Source organism: Seriola dumerili, unplaced genomic scaffold (assembly GCF_002260705.1).
Source record: "Seriola dumerili isolate Sdu_G_001 unplaced genomic scaffold, Sdu_1.0 BDQW01000258.1, whole genome shotgun sequence".
Taxonomy (NCBI): Eukaryota; Metazoa; Chordata; class Actinopteri; order Carangiformes; family Carangidae; genus Seriola; species Seriola dumerili.
The window spans coordinates 2,086,024-2,105,511 of record NW_019174513.1 but is presented as its reverse complement, the minus strand read 5'-3'; the positions used below and the strand labels follow the sequence as shown (position 1 = coordinate 2,105,511).

General features: G+C 40.0%; 1 protein-coding gene across 4 annotated transcripts; it reads left to right on the top strand.

Annotated features, from left to right (window-relative positions):
* Positions 1–298: 298 nt before the first annotated feature.
* Positions 299–19,388, top strand: ptpn6 (protein tyrosine phosphatase, non-receptor type 6). Of its 4 annotated transcripts, none has more exons than XM_022756617.1 (16): positions 2,643–2,794; positions 3,192–3,217; positions 4,752–4,874; positions 6,695–6,889; positions 10,867–11,050; positions 12,019–12,135; positions 12,429–12,557; positions 13,530–13,626; positions 13,749–13,828; positions 13,996–14,142; positions 15,185–15,316; positions 15,418–15,572; positions 16,787–16,854; positions 16,982–17,133; positions 17,474–17,538; positions 19,094–19,388. In XM_022756617.1, the coding sequence occupies exons 2-16, from the start codon at positions 3,210–3,212 to the stop codon at positions 19,188–19,190; spliced, it is 1,749 nt and encodes a 582-aa protein (XP_022612338.1). In that variant the 5' UTR covers positions 2,643–2,794; positions 3,192–3,209; the 3' UTR covers positions 19,191–19,388. The 4 variants fall into 4 exon arrangements, with proteins under 4 accessions (XP_022612335.1, XP_022612338.1, XP_022612336.1 ...); XM_022756615.1 differs by having other exon boundaries at positions 2,643–2,800; XM_022756616.1 differs by having other exon boundaries at positions 2,690–2,800; positions 3,195–3,217.
* Positions 19,389–19,488: the final 100 nt, after the last annotated feature.

Genomic DNA, 19,488 nt, shown 5'->3' with positions numbered 1-19,488 from the left:
TAGTTGGATAATTAAGAAAATTAGAGTAAATTACAGGGCGGTAGGACTGGCTGTGCTAGTAATGGAGCTTGATAGCTTATCATGTTAGAGAGTTGAAAGCTAAACACAAGCCGGGCTGGGTGCAAGTGAATGCAGAAAGTAAGAACAAGGGGGAGCTAACCTGGAGCCAGAAGTGCATGAGCTGCTGTTGATGTAACCTGACTCTTTGTGTGAGTTGTATTTTGCTTGGAGGTGGAGAAGCACTCAACATCATCATAGACAGCAGCACAAAAGGGGAGACTAGATTCTACCCATTATTACTTTGTGCAGACCAAACCACGAGTGATCCTGTGTGCTGAGAGGAGGAGCCCAAATCATGTCTTGTGGGTGAGTATCTTATATTTAAGTGTGTATGATAAGGTTAAAATAACTTCCTGTGACATTTTGCATATTGCATTTTTTTCTTACTCGTCTCCACTCTTTGTAAATGTATTTGTCCTTGTTTGATGTGTTCTGTGCCACTTCTTTCCAATGTTACTGTGTATGTTCTCTGTTACTTTTCTTTTTTTTGTGTGTGTTTCCTCTGTCTGTCGTTTATCTCTCCCTTCACACCACATTTTTTTCTATGCGAGTTATTCTTATGAACATAATCAGGTTTGAATGAAACTTGGTAGAAAGTTTTGTTGCATGGGCTGAGGAATAAGTAATGGCGATACAGCTCCAGGTGTGGATTTAAAAAGGCCTAAAAAGCATTTATTAACACTGGAGCATTTTATGAACATTTCCACTATTTTCCATAATTTCTACAAAATACTTATCTCATGTAATCTATTATTCTCTGCCAGTCTGTCAGTTCTGATTAAACTCGATGCAGATTAAATATTAAATATAAACATTTTCTATCATAAAGTAAAGTCTAGGAGAGGATGATGTGGATAAAATTCTATGTCTCAGTATATATTATCATTATATATCATCTGCATTGCCCGCAATGGCTTTCTACGCCTAGAAATATTGAAGGGATGGTTTCCTGGGTAGAATCGGTATGAAATATCTGATGATAGACAAATTCAAATTCTCTCATGTTGCATGTCGATATATTATCGACCTCACTAAACTATAGAAAAGAGCAAACTCCTAACATTCAAGAAGCAGGAATCATGTGAGGATTAACTGACTAGTTGTTTCACCTCTATTAATGTTATTATTAATGTTATTATATTTTATATATTTAGACAGAAAGGAATTTCCTGTTAATTCCTTTCTAAAAAAAACAGAAACAAAAAAAAACAAACAAACTGTGATGCATGTGTGAGTGTCGTTTGCCACATTGCTGCATTTGTCCTGCAGCCTGACAGATGAAGTTCTGGTGTGTCAGAAGGGAAGGGAAGCTGAACCAGCCTCAACTGTTAAACATAAGAGGCTGTGAGGAGAGTAAAGCAGACTGCAATAGCTGGCGTTAACCACGGTGAATGACACCTGCAGTGCTCTGTGTGTACGTGTGCAGTCGTGTGTGTGTGTGTGTGTGTGTGTGTGTGTGTGTGTGTGTGTGTGTGTGTAGAAGGCGGGGAGGGGCAACAGTGCACTATATCTAACTATAAGTTTTACCGCTTTTAGCTTTTTTTCAACCTCTGTCAGTGTTAGCTTTACAAGCTTTTGTTCTACCCTTGCACGTTTACACCAACACTAAAAACAGCAGTCTGAAGTTCACAGTCTCATGAGGAAGATATGTGTGGCTTGGGAAAAGAGGCGACGTATTTCATGTGAATTCAAATATAAACCTGTTGTGGGTGAATAGGATTTGCAAGTGAAATGTGGATTGCCTGTGTTTGTTTCACAGGTTGTAAAATGTTTGTTCATGTGTTTATGACATTTATTGAACATGTTGTGTTTGCATTGCAGCCCAGCCTTCCTTATAGCGTGGGTGTGTGTGGATTTGTGCGCATTGTGTGGAAACTAGTATCTCTTTCAAGCCTCTTGCATGTGTCTTTTGATATCTGGGTTATTGCCTCGGTGGTCTGATAATAACAGAGTTGCACAGTTGCAAATGGTTTACCGGCTGAAAGCAATTCAAACACGTACACTCACACAAACACACACACACATGCACACACACACATATATATAGAGGTGGGAAGGCTGAACTGCAAATAAGGAAGTGTTCCGTGACTCTGACCTTTGTGTGTTGCATACACACACACACACACGCTCATACACACCTGGAAGTAGAGAACAAACAGACAACAGTAGTAGCAGGCAGGTGGGCAGGCAAAGGGGAAAAGCTTTGCAAATAGCAGACTGAGAGTCAAAGTGTAGGCTTGTTTGTAAAGGCACGAGAAGCTCAACTCTGCATTGTGGGGATTTTTCTATTCCTGTAAGCAAGGTGGAATAACTGGACAGGCACTCTCGCTCATGATTCACTTCTACATGGAACCATTTGAACCTTTACTGCTGCTCTTTTGTGTCGAGATCTGCATAGAAGACTAAATGGCAGCATCAGAGAGCAGGTTGCCAGATTTTAAACCTACTCTGCTCCTAAAAATGATGAGTGTTTCTTGTGGTTGTCTTTAAAAAAAAAAAAAAAAAAAAAAAAAAAGGAGAAGGGAAAAAAAAGAGGTCTGTATCTGTTGGAGGAATTCCGGCTTGTCAGCTTTTTTTTTTTTTTGGTTCCTTGTTGCTTTCACTATTTTGTGAAAGGGGACGTAAAAAGGAAGGAAGGGGCGAGCGAGAGAGAAAACGACGAAAGAGGAGGGGAGAGAGACGTACACAGTCTGAGCGTCTCAGCGAGGTGTCAGTTGTGTTCAGAGGCAGCTGGGTAAGAGTAAGTTGTTTACCTACTTTCCTATTGGGACGGAGAGGGGTTGGATAGGAAGAGGATTGGGTGGAGGGAAGCGTGGAGGGAAAAGAGGAGGAGAGAGCGGGTAGTTTGAGGTTTGTTGAGTGAATGTGGTGTGAGACGGGGAGATGGAGTTGATCGTTTTCATGTGAGATGGAAGGATGTCAGTGTCAGAAGTTGAGTAAGTGTGTGAGAGAGCAAACATATGAGAATGAAAGTGACTTACTTCTATTTAAGCGAGTATACTTCTATACACTGAGGAAGTAATGAGGTGCAGACTGTTTCTTTGTAAGATTAGAGATAGAATATATTCTACTTATGCTTTTGAGTCCAGTCTGCACATGTTGAGTGACACTCTCCTTCTCTTTGGTCCCAGAAGAAGAGAAGAGACAACATGGTTCGGTGAGTCAGGCCCCCGTTTGGACACTATAATGCTCTGTTAGCCAACTCTGCTTGTGTTCTCTTGTGTTTTGTGCAAGGCGTGATGACTTCTCTGTTTCCATTCCTCCTTCTCTCTCTCTTCTCTCCCCAGCTGTCGACCCGACCTGCCCTGTTCCTCTATCATGTGATTTGTGATGTGTTGTGTGCAGTTCAGTGTCTGTTTTGCGTAAAGAAAACGTGTCATAAATGATGTTTAAGTTGAGCAGTTGAGTAAGAAACCTCGTTCCTTCTTCTTTAGTTCTTTAAAGGTTCTGTACAAGGTTCCTTTTGTCTTGAGCTGATGCTTCTTTGTGATTATTCCTTTCAAATAATCTTTCTCAGTCCATTTCTTGTATAAAAGCTTCTCTTGTGGCAAATTTAAAGGGGAAACACATTCAAGTACAATCTCAACCTAATTGTCAAAACTAGTGCACTAGTGCATGTGCAGAGCGCACCATGCTTAAAATTTGTATTCCATGACATTTAGAGTTTTATATTACACATCGTAACATTGCATTAATGAGGAAACCTTCTTCAATGCAATATAATTCAAAGCGTCTTTGTCATTGACTACACATCGAATAATTGACAAAGATTATTTTAACAGCTGAATTTGAAAGTTGCAGGAAAGCTATCACTATGAGAAATAGCCAACAGATCATTAGACATTTGGCTGATATTTTTTATTTAATAGTGGCTCCTTCAAAAACAGAAAACAGAAAAAAAAACTGTTCGTTATGATTATGAGTTAGTTCAGAGGCTGTGAGCCAAGCTCCAGGAAATGATAAAATATGAGATATTTCGTCTGTACTGATGCAATTGTGTTAAACTGAGTAACTCAGCCTCAAAATGTTGCTCAAAGCCAGAGCTTCACGTTTTTTAGGTTATAGTTGTGTCGATGTACAGTACAGGGATTTTATAATTGGTACGTAATAAATGATGGCTCTGTATGTCTATTTTGAAGAATAATGACCATGTGGACTAGACCAGGAATGCAACTAACATTTTGTTTCAGTATCAATTATACTATTGATTAATCAATTATTTTTTCAACATTAAATGTCAAAAATGTTGACAATGTTCACAAGTTACAAGATGTCAAAGTAATGCCTTAAAATGTGAAGGTTTTCTCAATCAAATGAAAAAGTGAGATGATAAAAAAAAAATGAGAAAAGGAAAAAGTGATTTTCTGTTAAGCGACGGACGACTAATGTCAGAACTAGACTGTGGTGAAATCTGCGTCTCCTGCAGTGAAGCTACACCGGAGATTTTTTCAGCTGAATGGAAGAAACTACAGTTGTGTACAGTTATTTTGTATTTTGTCTATAAAACACCAGTATACTTATAATACCAGCTGAATGTTGTGAGGAAATAACATTAGGTGTGGACGTTAGGCGCACGTGTTCAGATTTATCTTATTCAAGGCTGATGGTCAGAAGTGCAGTTCTGTTCATACTGAATGTATTTTCACTGTGCATATGTGTGTGTGTGTGTGTCTGTGTGTGTGTGAATGCAGATGGTTCCACAGAGACATCACAGGCTTGCAGGCCGAAGAAATGCTAAAGTCTCGAGGCATTCATGGCAGCTTTTTGGCTCGACCCAGTAAGAAGAACGTAGGAGATTTCTCCCTGTCTGTCAGGTAATAATGCAAAAGCAAAAACACAACAAATCCCTTTTTTCACTTTACTAATTCCGCAACTGAGAATAAATCTTACTTTCCATTCTTTTAAACGTATATTGAAAGCCGCTCCACGAGGCTCTTCAACTCACCAAACCCTAAAGCGGAACATAAATGGAAAATAAATTAATAAAAGGTGTTGATATGAATACCTAATAGACTGTCACAGCAGAGGGAAGGTTCAGCTCGGCAAACCCTAATGAAAACACTGGACTTTCAAAACTGTTTTTGAAAACGAGATGCGCTGAACATAGAAATATTCTCTGCAGATGGGAAATACATACATATATATATATCTATATATATATATCTATATATATCTATATATAGATATATATATATATGCATCTCGTTTTCAAAAACAATTCAAAAACAGTTATATATATCTATATATATATAGATATATATAGATACATATAATGCTAGAAATAAAATGATAATCACGTGAATGCTGATCGCTACTAAAAATAACTCAGATATATGTGATAAATTAAATGTCATATGATATTGAGTCAACATCCTGAATCCTTAAAACCTCAACATTAAAGTTGACTGATAACATGTTTTCATGTTTGTGCATGAGATTCAATTGATGCAAAGCTTCTTCATAGTGCCTCGGATTGTAAGATCAAGTTACACACAGTACTGCAGTTCAAAGAGGCAGAAGTTGAAATTTGTAAATGTACTTTATGTGACTGTGTTAAACTGAGGAGCGGGCAGTTTGAGCGAGGGCTTCACGGTGATATTTGGGTTATATTTATGCAGATGTGCAGTGGAATGCTTTTGCTGTGGTAGCGTTTCTTTTCTCATGAGCAGGACTTAAAGGCCGACAGCCTGTAGGTCAAACTGGTAATACTGAATGCGTGAACGTGTGAGTTCATCAGTAAGTTACTGATCTCAAAAATGGATTTGCCAGTGCCCGACGAAGATCCATGTTAGAGATCAGCACTGTGTGCAGATCCTTTTTCTTACTTTTGCCCTTAGTTTAAATTAATCCAGCACCTGTGAAAGTGCCTGTGGATGTGCGTGATTTACACCCTATTTGTCCTGAATAAATAATAGCCCCCACAAAAAAATAAATAGCAGCCTTTCACACTTTGATTTTCTTATTGAGTAGTTTTCCCGCGTTCACACGAGTTGCTTCTTGCATCCCAGAGACCAACAGTACACATGAGGTGGAGCTTTCAAACTGCATGACTGGGATGTGTTAGCTTTGTGACTGACTGACGTCTCAAAACCAAGAAAAGAGTCAGAGATTATGGTTCTGCTAAGATTAAAGAAATGTAATGATGATGATGCTAATGAGTTATATCTAAATCAAGGTTTCCCTAAAAGCTACACACAATAAATCTTGTTGATGTGTGGCTCTAAATAGTGAGAGGAAAAACCTGACTGCAGTCTTCGCATGATAGAAAACACTGACTACAGGTAATGAAAATTCACATGCATGTGTCATAGACAAACACAGCTACTATATATAGAACATACACTGCAGGGTTCAGCTGCAGAATCTGTGGATATCAAAAATAGCTCTGCAAGGATCTGATTTGCGGGTCGAACACTGAAATGTTTTCATGTTATTTTTGTTTTGTTTTGAAGCTTATAAAGGTTGAAGAGCTATTAATGTGCATTTAAACCATTATACCTAAAAACCCCTTCAACCACCCCCTGATAGTTGTGTTCTCTTTACTGTCATCAGGGCGTTATTTTTTTGTCAAGGAAAACTTTGACGGTTAGTTGATGTGGCCTGACTGTTATTTTGTTGTTTTTTTTCACCTCAGGGTGGGCGAGCTGGTGACCCACATCCGCATCCAAAATACAGGAGACTTCTACGACCTGTATGGCGGGGAGAAGTTTGCCACCCTGTCAGAGCTGGTGGAGTACTACACAGCGGAGAATGGCATCCTACAGGACAGAGACGGCACCGTTATCGAGCTCAAATACCCCCTGAACTGCTCCGACCCCACCACAGAGAGGTCTGTGCACTCTTACTTGTTACCTCCATGCTTACTATTTAATCTCCGCATAGGTTATTGTGGCCCACACCCGCTGGCTTCTCTGAGCTGCCTCCACCTACACTTTCAGTGTACTAGTATTTGGTTAAGTGGTCAAGTCAACTATAGTCAACTGTGATGAGCCGTATTTCTTCTAACTGCTGTTTATTTCCTGGGGCTTATAAGTGTCACTTGTAGGTTTGCTATTCCATGTGTTTTAAATCTTTTCCTATGGGGGAAAGGCTTTTCATCTGCAGACACTTGTAAATAATTTAGGTGTAGTAGCATTTCTTTGTCAAAATGTGAGTCAGTGAAAATAAACACCCACAGTGCAGACGCTAATAACCCACAGCTGTCGAAGCTTCATTCCTACATCTGCCTCGTGGATTTAATGAGAGCAGTGTCAGTGTTTCTTGCATATTTAACTTTTTACTTAAAGTCCTCTCTCTTTAGCATTCATAAGCAGGATGCAGACATTTCATAAATGGTTCATAACCCACTATGATGTCGTTGGAAGCAGCTGTAAGGAGTTTTTGTGTTAATTAATGGACAATATTCATCAAGAGTTATGATTTCTCCTATGAAGATATTTTATATAATTACACCTGTGTTTTACTTTATTTTTATTCATTAGCTGTTTATACATCAACATCCAGTTATGGATGATGTCAGGAGGAGTTATTGTTGTTGACAAATGTATGCAGCCTCCTTCTTCCTGAACTGCTCTAATGCCTCATTTGCCCCTGGAGCTCAATAAAATGTTATATGATCTTATTTTATCAATGGCCGCCTTCCAAACTAGTTGTCATGTCAAAAAATCTTGCTCATAGATACTCTCCGATCTAAGGTGAGCACAGAGAAACTGTCCCCCTTCGGCAGGTGAACATCCCTCTGGTGTCAAACTCTTCACAGTGAAGGTTTAACATCCAAGTAAAAAAAGCAAACTGCATTTTTCAGTGGAGCTGGACTGTAACTTTCTCACCACATAACGACAGCAATGCAGCACAAGACAAAACAAACAAACCTTTACACATAAAACTAGCTACTGATGAGATCAGACCAAGCAACAACATGAATATAACAAAAATGCGGCAGCACATGCAGTAAAAAAAAAATTGATTGAATATTTACGTTCCATTTCTTTCTTTATATGAATTTTAAAATGAGACAAAATGTCTCAGAAATCCCCTTGATAATTATTAGTCTTTGAGATTCAACGGAGGAAACGTCCGGCATTAATCTCAACCGGTCAGCAAAATCAAGCTTTGTCTCAATTCTTGATATCCCCTCTGTGGTCGAGGTGATTCTGGCTGTGGCCTCTAATATTTTTGATCACTTGTTTGCAAAAAGGAGAGACAAAAGAGAATCCCCACATTAAATGAAGACAAGTACCTGCTACTATCATCATACATGAGTCGCTTTTTCCCCCAGCAACAACATGTCGGCTGTAGTTACTAGCAGCTAAGATTTTATATTTAACCTTATATGAACTCATAAAGAATATAGTTGTTTGGAAGAAAATATAAAAGGTTTTTAACTCAACATTTGAATCAACAGGGGGCATGTTAAATAGGAATACAACTCTCTGCACAATAGTTTTAATTAAGATTTTTTCACATTTTATTTAAAAGCTTCCTTTCAAACACAGGGTTTTTACTTGACATGGGGCGTAATCTGTTTGTGGTATTTCTGCTTCACCCTACTCACAGTTTTTTTTTATTTTTACTGATAATAGCTGCCATTTGCATCTGTGTCTACTAAATATAGTAACAAGATAATTTTGTAGCTATTTTCTAACGTCTTTGTCTCTGTGTCTGAGCCCTCCTGTAAATCAGATAAAAACCCTCATCTATTTGCTTGTTTGTCAAATGTAAGTTCAAAAGTAGGAACTAATATTATTGTTTTTATTCAAATCTGCCCACACTGTGCATTTGAATTCCATGACATTGCTGATGGAGGTGGCGTTTTTCTCCCAGCTGGAAACATTGTGCAGCCGTAGGCAGAGTAAAGTGGGTTAATGTCCAACTAGTAGTGATAAACTCATGCATTTCCACTCCTTTTATGAGTCAAGGAGGACACTACTTTCTATCGTATGTGTCTGCAAGTGTGTGTGTGTGTCTGCAAGTGTGTGTGTGTGTGTGTGTGTGTGTGTCTGTCTGTGTGTGTCTGTGTGTGTCTGTGTGTGTCTGTCTGTGTGTGTCTGTCTGTGTGTGTGTATGTGTGTGTGTGTCTGCAAGTGTGTGTGTGTGTCTGTGTGTGTCTGTGTGTGTCTGTGTGTGTCTGTGTGTGTCTGTGTGTGTGTGTGTGCGTGTGTGTGTGTGAGATACTGTGCACTTCACCCAGGCTGGAACCTCTACCCTCTGCCCTCCCCCCTCCTCCCCACCTCTCGTCCTTCTCTCTCTGTCAGTTGTCTAACTTCCCTTTTGTTGCTGCGGTTGGAAACTTTAAGTTTTGACACTTTTGAAAGCAATGGCCAGACCTGACTTGTCTTCCTCTATTGCACACTCCATCATGTTCTTGCTCACTCACCGTCTTCCTCATATCGCCCAGTCTCTCTCTCTCTCTCTCAACTCGGCAAAGTACGATTGCACGCACCTCGACAGGTCACCGTGTGGTGCAGTTTTCTTTGTGCCCGTTCACGTGTATCTGGCAGATCATCTCTTCTCAGAAAAGAGGAATAAATATGGTCTGAAGCCATCAGCTTGTTGGCATTATCACATGTGATCAATCAGGGTTGCTGACATTATTGCAGCAAGGTTTGTTCCACCCATAACCGGCAATAAAACAACAATCTAACCACATGTGCATGGCTAAATTGTTGTCTTTAACATGTCCACTTATGGTGCAGTCGTCCATGAGTTACTCCCCTGCACAGACTGTTGTTTAGCTTCTGCAAAATTGGGGAAACTTTTTTTTTTTTGCTGCAGGTGCTTCATGCAACCTACTGTAAATAAAAACTTTCAGGTGGTGTCTAATTACAGCGTAAACTGTGATTTGACAAGTAAGTAAATCAAAGAACTGAATGATATAAAGCAAGTGCAAAAAGCATAAGGAGAGCAGACTCAGTGTGTGTGGTGGTGGTGGTGGGGGGGGTCTGTAGATGTTACTTATCGAAAGGGGGGGGGCAAAGCTATAAATACTTTGTCCTCTTCAGCCACGAAATCTGTCATCAGAAATTTTCCGACCGCAAAGCAGGAAGTTTAGAAGAAGAAATCGAGAACTGTGCCTAAAATTAAGTCACAACCCAACCCAACCTAGTGTGCACTCCCTCATTCACACACACAGTCCACAAACACGCAGAGAGTACAGTGGTGGACATAAATATGGCCTGCATGTAACAGCAACATCTGTACATACTGTTTTTAACTGTCCACCTTAATGATTCTGCTGTGGTTTTCTATTCGTGATCACTCAGTTATGTGCACAACAGTCCAGTGTACCACATCAGTGTGTGTCTGACAACTGCTTAGCATTGAACAGACTGCAGTCACAGCCCTAACGGTGTTTGCGCACATACAGTAAGTAGGTGGCAGTGAAAAAAGGAGAAGATGAAGGATGATTTGCTGTGTGATTGTTTTGTTTTTTTTACATTTAACAGTTGAACATCTGCACGAGACCGAGGATCTTTTTTTAAAAATTTTTTTTAGTTATTCGTCTTTTTGCAGGTCACATCCAAAATTTAGCTCAGCACATGAATATCTTTAAAAATGTGGGGGCGTCGAGTGGCGCAGTGGGTTGAGCAGGCGCCCCATATGTAGAGGCTACAGTCCTCGCTGCAGTCGGCCCCGGTTTGAATCCCGGACGGCCCTCTACTGCATGTCATTCCCCCTCTCTCTGCCTCCCCATTTCCTGCCTCCCTCTACTGTGCTATCAATAAAAAAAGGCATAAAAAAAAAAAATATTGAAAAATGTGTCACAGAGGCTGCATCATGAACTATCAGTGTTTTCTTCTGACACAGGTGGTACCATGGTCACCTCTCCGGGCCGAATGCAGAGAAGCTCCTCAGTGCACGAGACGAGCCGGGGACCTTCCTGGTCAGAGAGTCGCTGTCCAAACCTGGAGACTTTGTCCTGTCTGTTCAGACGGACGAGAAGGGCAGAACGGGAGGAAAGCGTGTCTCCCACATTAAGATAATGTGCCAGGTGGGTGTGTGTAAGTGTGACCGTCAGTGTGTGTGCCACACAAGATAATGTGTGCATGAAACTACAGGTTGTTTTTGGTCATCTACAGAATCAGTCCCTGTAACAGATTCACATCACATGAAATTACTGAGGGGTATTCCCAAAGTTGTGCAGCGCACTTTAAAATAGGTTTAAAGTGTCATTTCCCCTGACTTGTGTAACAAAAGACTGATCTCATATTTCAACAAAGCTATTGGTCATAAATGTCAGGAACAGTATTTCTTCAGATGCTCACCAACAGTTATTCACAGGTACAAAGGGCAGTTTGATTTCTGTGTAAGAAATGTGAAACCACAACGTGTAGTCTCTATTCTGACTGTGACCAGCTTCTAAAGATATTCAGAGAACTCCAACAGGTCTCACGGCCATCTCTAGAGCTCATTTTCATAGATTGTGTTGTTCCGTCATCAGTCACCATCAGGGCTTTTGCATTTTATTTTTAGCTGTGGTTGACCTCATAGAAAACACCGTTCAGTCCTTATTTAAATGGGACCCATTGTTTTTGTTCATCGCTGGGGTGCAGAAGATTAATGCGAGATTACTGGAAGGGTCACAAAGGCCTCTCTATGAGCACGCGCTCAGCTCTAATCTTCAGAGTCATGGGATTACATCTGTATACGTTCACGCATTTTATACAGAGGAAATCATTTTTGTAGTCAGTAAACTGTCATTTATTTGATCAAAACTGTCACAAAAATACCTTCTTTGTACATGTGCTTTAATAATTTGCTGCTAGGTTCTGTCACAAAGAGATTACTCTGAATGTTGTGCTACTACAAAAGCTGATCTAACCCCTTGTTTTTATTTTATACATGAGCGTGTCATTTCTTTTCAGATGTTGTGTTAGATTTCTTTTTAAATGTTGAACACATCTTTATGAACTTTTGGAAGAACAGTTTGGCATGTTGTATGTGTCTGCGTGTGTCCAGAATGACAGGTATACAGTGGGGGGCTCAGAGATGTTCGACACGCTGACAGACCTGGTGGACCACTACAAACGCAAGGGCATCGAGGAGATCTCTGGGAACTGGGTGCATCTCAAACAGGTAGGCTGGGTTTTCTCACACAACTGAACAGGTCAGAATGTGCGGAGTCTGAAATACATTTCAGATGGAATATATTAATCAAAGAAGGTGAACATCAGCGAGCTGAAGTGAAGAACAGAAACTTATCTCAAAAGCCGAGCGGCACAGCCCACAGATAGGAAATATTACTCACATGTTTGCTTTTGTTTTAATGTGACCTGGCTGACGATGGCACGTTCATTGCCTCGTCCTTTTCGTTCATCTCTATAATGATTTTTCCCCTCTCTCTCTCTCTCTCTCTCTCTTTCTCTCAGCTGTATTACTCCACCAGAGTGAATGCAGCAGATATCGACAGCAGAGTGAAGGAGCTGAATCAGACTGCACAGCAGCTGCTGGAGGGCGAGGGAGAGAAGAGCAAGGCGGGCTTCTGGGAGGAGTTTGATGTAAGATTTGACCTGGCTTCAGTTACGTTTTTCCGTCACTGTTTTCTTACCATGATTGTTTATCTGTGCTGTAGGAACCACATGACTTTCCTGATGTGGCAGAAATAAATGATACATCAGGCATTTTATTACAGATTGACTGCGATGTCCATCAGTGTTTTACATATCAAGACTTACTTCCTTACTGTGGCCAACTAGACATTGGAGGTAATATAGTACCATCTTGTGGTGGTGGAATACATCAACTGTGTCCCAAAGTCATATTACATAATAAGTCACAAGAGCCTTCGAGTATGTGGTGTATGGATAATGAAAAACTTGATTATTGAGTGAAAGGAAATGGAAAAGATTCCTGCAGGTTCGAACTTTTATTAAAATAAATTGCAGGTGGCTGTATTCAGTATTCAGTATTTATTAATGTGATGATTGATTTCTCAACTAATCTGCCAATCGTTTGGTCACAAGATTTCCCAGAGGCCAATGTTACATCTTCAAATTGCTCGTCTTGCCCGACCAACAGTAAAACGCTCAAACATCCAGTTAATGCAACGAAAGATGAACAAAAAGTGAAGAAAATTGTCACAAACTGGAAATGGAGAATTTTTTGTCATTTTTGCTTAAAAAATTACTTAAATAATTCATCCATTTATTCAAAAAGTTGCCATTAAATTTTATGTTGATCAACTCATTGATTAATTGACTAATTGTCTCACCTCCAGTGGAGACACAGCTCCAGTCAGATCTTGTTTCTCTTTGTGAATTTTTATTTGGAGTTGACCCATAAAATCACAGATTGATTGACTTATTCTATCATTTCTTGTTAGTATAAAACTTAGAAAACTATTTGAATGTCTTTATTCTAACAGTGAAAACTTTGCACTGTTACAATAATACCAGACATACTGTACAGTATTAGTATGTGGTATGGAACTGGGACACAGCAGGTATCACATAGTTTCTGTTTCCCGCCAGAATCTGCAAAAGTTGGAGGCAAAGGTGAAAAAGAGCAGAGAGGAAGGACAAAGACCTGAAAACAAGAGCAAGAACAGATACAAGAACATTCTTCCCTGTGAGTTTTTCATCTTTTCTGTATCATTATCGTCAAAATAAATAAATCCACATTCTCATAGAGCTAACTTTAACCAAACACTCACCATGTCCTCTCTCTGTCCATTTATTTTCTCCCACAAGTCAATGACACCAGGGTCACCCTGAAGGATGCCGATCCTAACGTTGTGGGGGCAGATTACATCAACGCCAACTATGTGAAAGTAAGTCTGCAAAGTCTCTGGCGTCGCGGCAACACAAAATGACAAAAACACAACATGAAACACGGATCGGAAAACCATCAGATATTCACCTCTTCATCATTCACCGTGTTATTAGTCATCAGGGTTGTTGTGTTGATCGTGTTTGTGTATTGATTCTGTGTTTGCAGAACACCCTGTGGGAGTCTGGAGATCAGAAAGTTTACATCGCCACTCAGGGATGCTTAGCAACAACTGTCAATGACTTCTGGCAGATGGTATGGCAGGAGAACACGAGTGTGATCGTTATGACAACAAGAGAGGTTGAGAAAGGGCGGGTGAGTAACAAAGCAACAATCAAGAAAGCTGATTTAGACTTTTGAGTGTGTGTTTTTTTTCCTTTTGAAAACTTGAAACTCTTAAAATCCCCCCAAAAAGTCAGAATATCAGATTTTTATTAACCAACTCAAATTACATTTCCCATGAGAGAAGTACATCTTTCTTTCTCTTATTTCTGTCGTTCAGCCACAGCTGAACTGGAAGAAATGTTCATACTTTAATAGAAATATAAGAGGGGGCCTTGGTTACGTATTTATATTATGAGGTGTACTGGAAAAGCTCTAAATGTTTCAGGCCCACTCTACTTTACTGACCTGACTGCAACAGCCAATACTTACATACACTGAGGCTTCTGACACTGGCCTCTTACTATGAACTGCTCCAAGGATGAAGATGGCAAAAAGGTGGAAAACTTGTTGTTAACTCATCTTTTTCAGTGTTAGTGTAGCCTGCCCGAGGACCTGAAATACACCCATCATTTCTAGTAAACAGGCTTAATCTGTTTTTTTAAATGTAATTAACATTTTGGCAATTTACCTCGTACTCATTTAGGGAACAACGTTACTGTTCCCTTGAGGTTGCTCTTGTTTCTAGCTACATTTTTCCCTTTTAGGCCCTTTGAGGATGCAACTGTAAATGATGATAATATAAATAAATTACAATTGACTTTACTTTGAAAAATATTTCAAGACTTTGTTGAGTTGATTTGAGTTGATTTGAGTTTATTTGCGTTAACTTATTATTATAGTGTGAGGAATTAGCTCTTGTGAGCTCATATAGCAGGATACACAGGACATCTTTCAGCGCAACATACCAATAATAAAATCACCATACACATAAGAACATATTAAAACACACAAAGTACCATAAATATAAGAGTTAAGTGCGTGATGTTACAATATTAAAAAAAATATTCAAGATATTATAAACAGTTACAACCATGATTTAAAAAACAAAAGCCAAACAGAAGTTTCTTGTGCATGAAGTGGACCTTTCAGATGAAGGTAGAATTCATTTGAGTCATTCTTTATTTTTGCTCAGAATAAATGTGTGCCATACTGGCCGGACCTTCATACCTCCAAGGAGATGGGGCACTACCTGGTGACCTGTGAGTCGGAGAGAGAAGCTACTGATTATAAAGTCAGAGTTTTGGAGATCGCTCTTCTAGCCAAGGTACTGACCTCTGACCTCACTCTCCTCTGTGTATGTAGCTGAATGTAAAGCACATTTCATCAATATATATTATCACCTAATTTTTTTTTTCTCTTTGACAGCCAAAACAATCTCGTCAAGTATGGCACTACCAGTACCTCAGCTGGCCTGACCATGGCGTCCCTCAGGAGCCAGGTGGCGTCCTCAGCTTCCTCACTCAAGTCAACAATAAACAGGCTGAATTTCCCAATGCTGGGCCCATGATCATCCACTGCAGGTACTGACAGGACAGAAAAAGCCCTGGGGGTGGGAGACCCAGTGTAACAACTGAGCCGAACGTGCCAGGGATCACAGATATTTATTGTGTCAGAGCTGTTGTTGATGTTGTTTTCATGGGGCCCAAAACTCAAACTGTGGAGGTGTGTGACTCCTTAGAGCACTAATTGCAAAATTGTTGCTTCCTTCAATTTACCATTATTTTTATGGATTAAGTTAAGATTTTTTTTTCAAATAACCAATTAATCATTTAATTTACCAAATGTCAGAAAGAAAGGTAAAAGAAAATTAAATTTTTTCCCAGGTGGGGAGTTTGCCAGATGATGGTTCACCCCAGGTGTCAGTGAGGTCATAAATCCTCAGATGTTAAATATGTGATGTGCAGGAAGACCATCCATACTGTGTAATGGTGTGATACATATCAACTTTACCAGGCTCAGGTTTCATAATGTTAAGTTGATAATAAGTGTTAATACTTATAGGTTAAAGATTAAAATGATCATATTTTTAGGATTAAGATTAGTAGTCGAACAAAAGATGTAAAGTCAACTCACAGTTTATCCTTTTGGAATTTTCCCCGTGTGACATGTGGGATACTGAGGCCGTTTGTGCTTTTTTAAAACTTAAATGATTATGTGACCCTTGTGTAAGTATTTTTGTTTGTAAGTCTGTCTACAAAGCTGCACGGCAGTAATACGATGTCCCATACTTTAGCTTCACACAGCGGTTTATAACATTTCTGACATGTGGGTCTTTAAATCAAAGCAATACTTACCTATGAATATGACTCCTTATTACAGGTTGCATACTGTTTTTCTCTTTTTATCTTCTCTCTCTATCTAATCTTTTCAATCATCTCACCACCCCTCCGATTTACCTTGCGGCAGGAACCCCTGCCTTAACAACTACTATGATGGCATCGTCCGTCTCATATCCCATCGCCTGTCTCTGCAAAGAAAAACTGGTCCTAAGCTTGTTCAGTGTAGCCAGCCATTATTCTCAACAGCGAATCGATAAATGTGAATTTGGTGTCCCTAATGATTTGCTTCCATTTGGGATTTAGCATTTAGCATAGCCTCTCAGAGCTGCTAGCATAGCTGTAGACTTGTATGTCTGTTGGTGCGGTTAATGATGTTCAGTTTTTTTGATTAAATGCATCTTGTTTTGATTTGATGGAAAATATATTAACTCAATTTCTTCTGTGAATTTGTGCAGTGCTGGAATCGGTCGGACAGGCACAATTTTGGTGGTTGACATGATCATCGAGACCATTGACACTCAGGGTAAAAGAAAAAATGTTTTAAAGTTGTTAAAGTTATTAAACGTTATTTAAAACACATAGTTTATTTTCCTCTTTGTCATACTGTCTCCATCCAATGCTTTCCTCTCTCACTTCTCTTCTCCCTGTAGGCCTGGACTGTGATATTGACATCCCTAAATACATCCAGATGGTGCGGGAGCAGCGCTCTGGTATGGTGCAGACAGAGGCCCAGTACAAGTTCATCTACCTGGCTGTGTCCGAGTACATACAGACCACCAAAGCCAAAGACAGTGCCTCCATGGTGAGCAACAGGGACAGAAAATCCAGGAGGAAGACGAAGACTCACCATCAAACACATCAGGAATCAGTCTGGTCTAAAAATATAGGTTGATACGGGGAAAATAGGTTTTCAAGGAAAGAAAATAGAGATATGTATGTCAATAGACCTTTGCACTATTGACTGCTGATGTGAACAGCAGAGCAGACTAGCTCAATGCCAACAGAGTGATATGTTATCAGAAAGGGGCTTGTGAAAGATGAATGTTGACCCTGAGACAGAAAACATTCAACCGCATAGACGAGACCAGTCGCATGACCTCTCTCTGTCATATCTGAACCGCCTCTATTTTTCTCTTCCCCAGGAAGCCGAGACGGAGTATGGAAATCTGCAACTCAAACACCAACCAGCGAGCAGGAAGGTCTCAAAGTGAGTGTGTGTGTGTTTCTGTGTGCGTAAATTGGATGTCCTCAATACATTCACATTTCCCCTCTAAACCTCACACTGCCGCCCTACTTTCTTTTAAAACCCATGACTTAGTCACCGTTTTCAGCCTCACGTCAGCAGTTTCTGGAGGAAGAGCCGAGCTGCAGGCGGTCTCATTTTTTCGAGAGAAGTAGCTGTGGGTGGTGGGAGGACGCATTGTAGTCCCAGCTCCACTTTTGTACAGAGTCCCTAGTGGTCACACACAGGCTGGCACCCACTCTCTAAACTGTGGCCATCAGCCATTGTTTTTATTACTTTTATTACTAAGCTGTCCAGACTAGCTGCGAATCAAAGGAAACCCGAGCTTCTGTTTTCCTTTGTTTCATGTGTGATTCTCAGCTCCAGTAACCGTGGTAGTGACCCCTCTTTGCAGAGGAGAATAAGAATTATTTCTCTGCTGGGATCAAAGGGGCACTCCGATGAATTAGGGTCGGGCTACGCTTGATCAGAGCTAGTTAGTAGGACGTGTTGTTGAAATCATAATGGTTTATAGTTGCGGGGGTCATTTTCAGACAGTCTCTCAGGGAAGACATTCATATTGTTGCACTGGGTTGTAGTTCTGTAGAAATAGTTTTGTAACAAATGGATGTTGGGGGGTGAAGAATTCGTTTCCCGAAGCTATTCGACCATTCGACAAGCACTTGTGATGCGACATACAGATTTTTAAAGGACTGATCAAAATCAAAGTAGCTGAGGTTGAGATATCCCGACTTTTAGCACCTAGTGCAAATCAAGCTCCAAAAAGACTGGATTTTACATTTCCCAAAACTCATTAGCATCTTTTATTAGACCCTCCTTGCCTCCTAAATGCCCACATCTTTAAAACCCTACATCACCAGTTTGTAATGCAGGCATTTAATGCATGGTGGTAAGGCTTTTAAGTATAAGTCTCAAACCCAAGCTGAGATAACCCTGATGATGTCATCAGGGTTATCTCAGCTTGGGTTTTTTTTTATTCTTTGAAAAGCCCCTGCCACAGAAGACATTATACTGAACTGTTTTCACTGGTCTTGGAGAGAAAACTGTGCGTAAAATCAGTGAAGTGACCCTTTAATGGGTGTCGGAGATAAACAAGACAGATGTTTTCTACAGCGTAAAAACAAATTGAAGACACCCCGCTTATCGCTGTTTTGTTGTCTGAATAATGTTTGTGTGACCTCTGGGCCGAGAGCTGCTCATATAAATGAATATAAACTGGACAATGTTTTAATTAACCAATTAGGAAAGAAACACAGCACACATGCACTGGATAATTCAGCCGTAAACTTTGACCCACTTGGAGCTCTGAATAGTTGGCTGCCAGCTTTGAGTGATTGATTCACGCTTGGTCCGGTGGTTTTAATCGTTCTCATGCAGCAGCTGCTGTTCGTTTCCTGATTCACTTATTACAGATCTGTGTCTTATCACTGTTATCTGCTTTTTGAAAATATAGTGTTGCATCACTGCAGAAATCAATGATCAGCTTTTGTTTTTGTTTTTTTGTTTGTTTTATTCCCAGAAACAAGGAGGATGTTTACGAGAATCTGTCAAAAGGAAAGAAGGATGTGAAGAAGTCAAAGTCAGACAAGAAAAGTGGCTCAGTGAGAAAAAGATAGAAGAGCCTGAGAAGTTTTATCAAAGTATGTCATGTTATTATATTTATGCAAGTGCTCTTTTATTGAAGAATTTGTCTTTTAGTGAAGACCTTATGCAAAATAAATTTAAGGTTTAAAAACAGAGACAAGATCAGTCGTTGTCATCTCATGTGACACATGAATGCTTGGTTTTTCAAATAAAGGCAAATCATGTGTGTACACTTGTGTGACTGTCTCTTTATTTCAGTAAAGACACTTAAATCCTTATGGGATCCTACGCTCTCCTCAATCAACACAGACAGTAACCTGCTCTCACTCC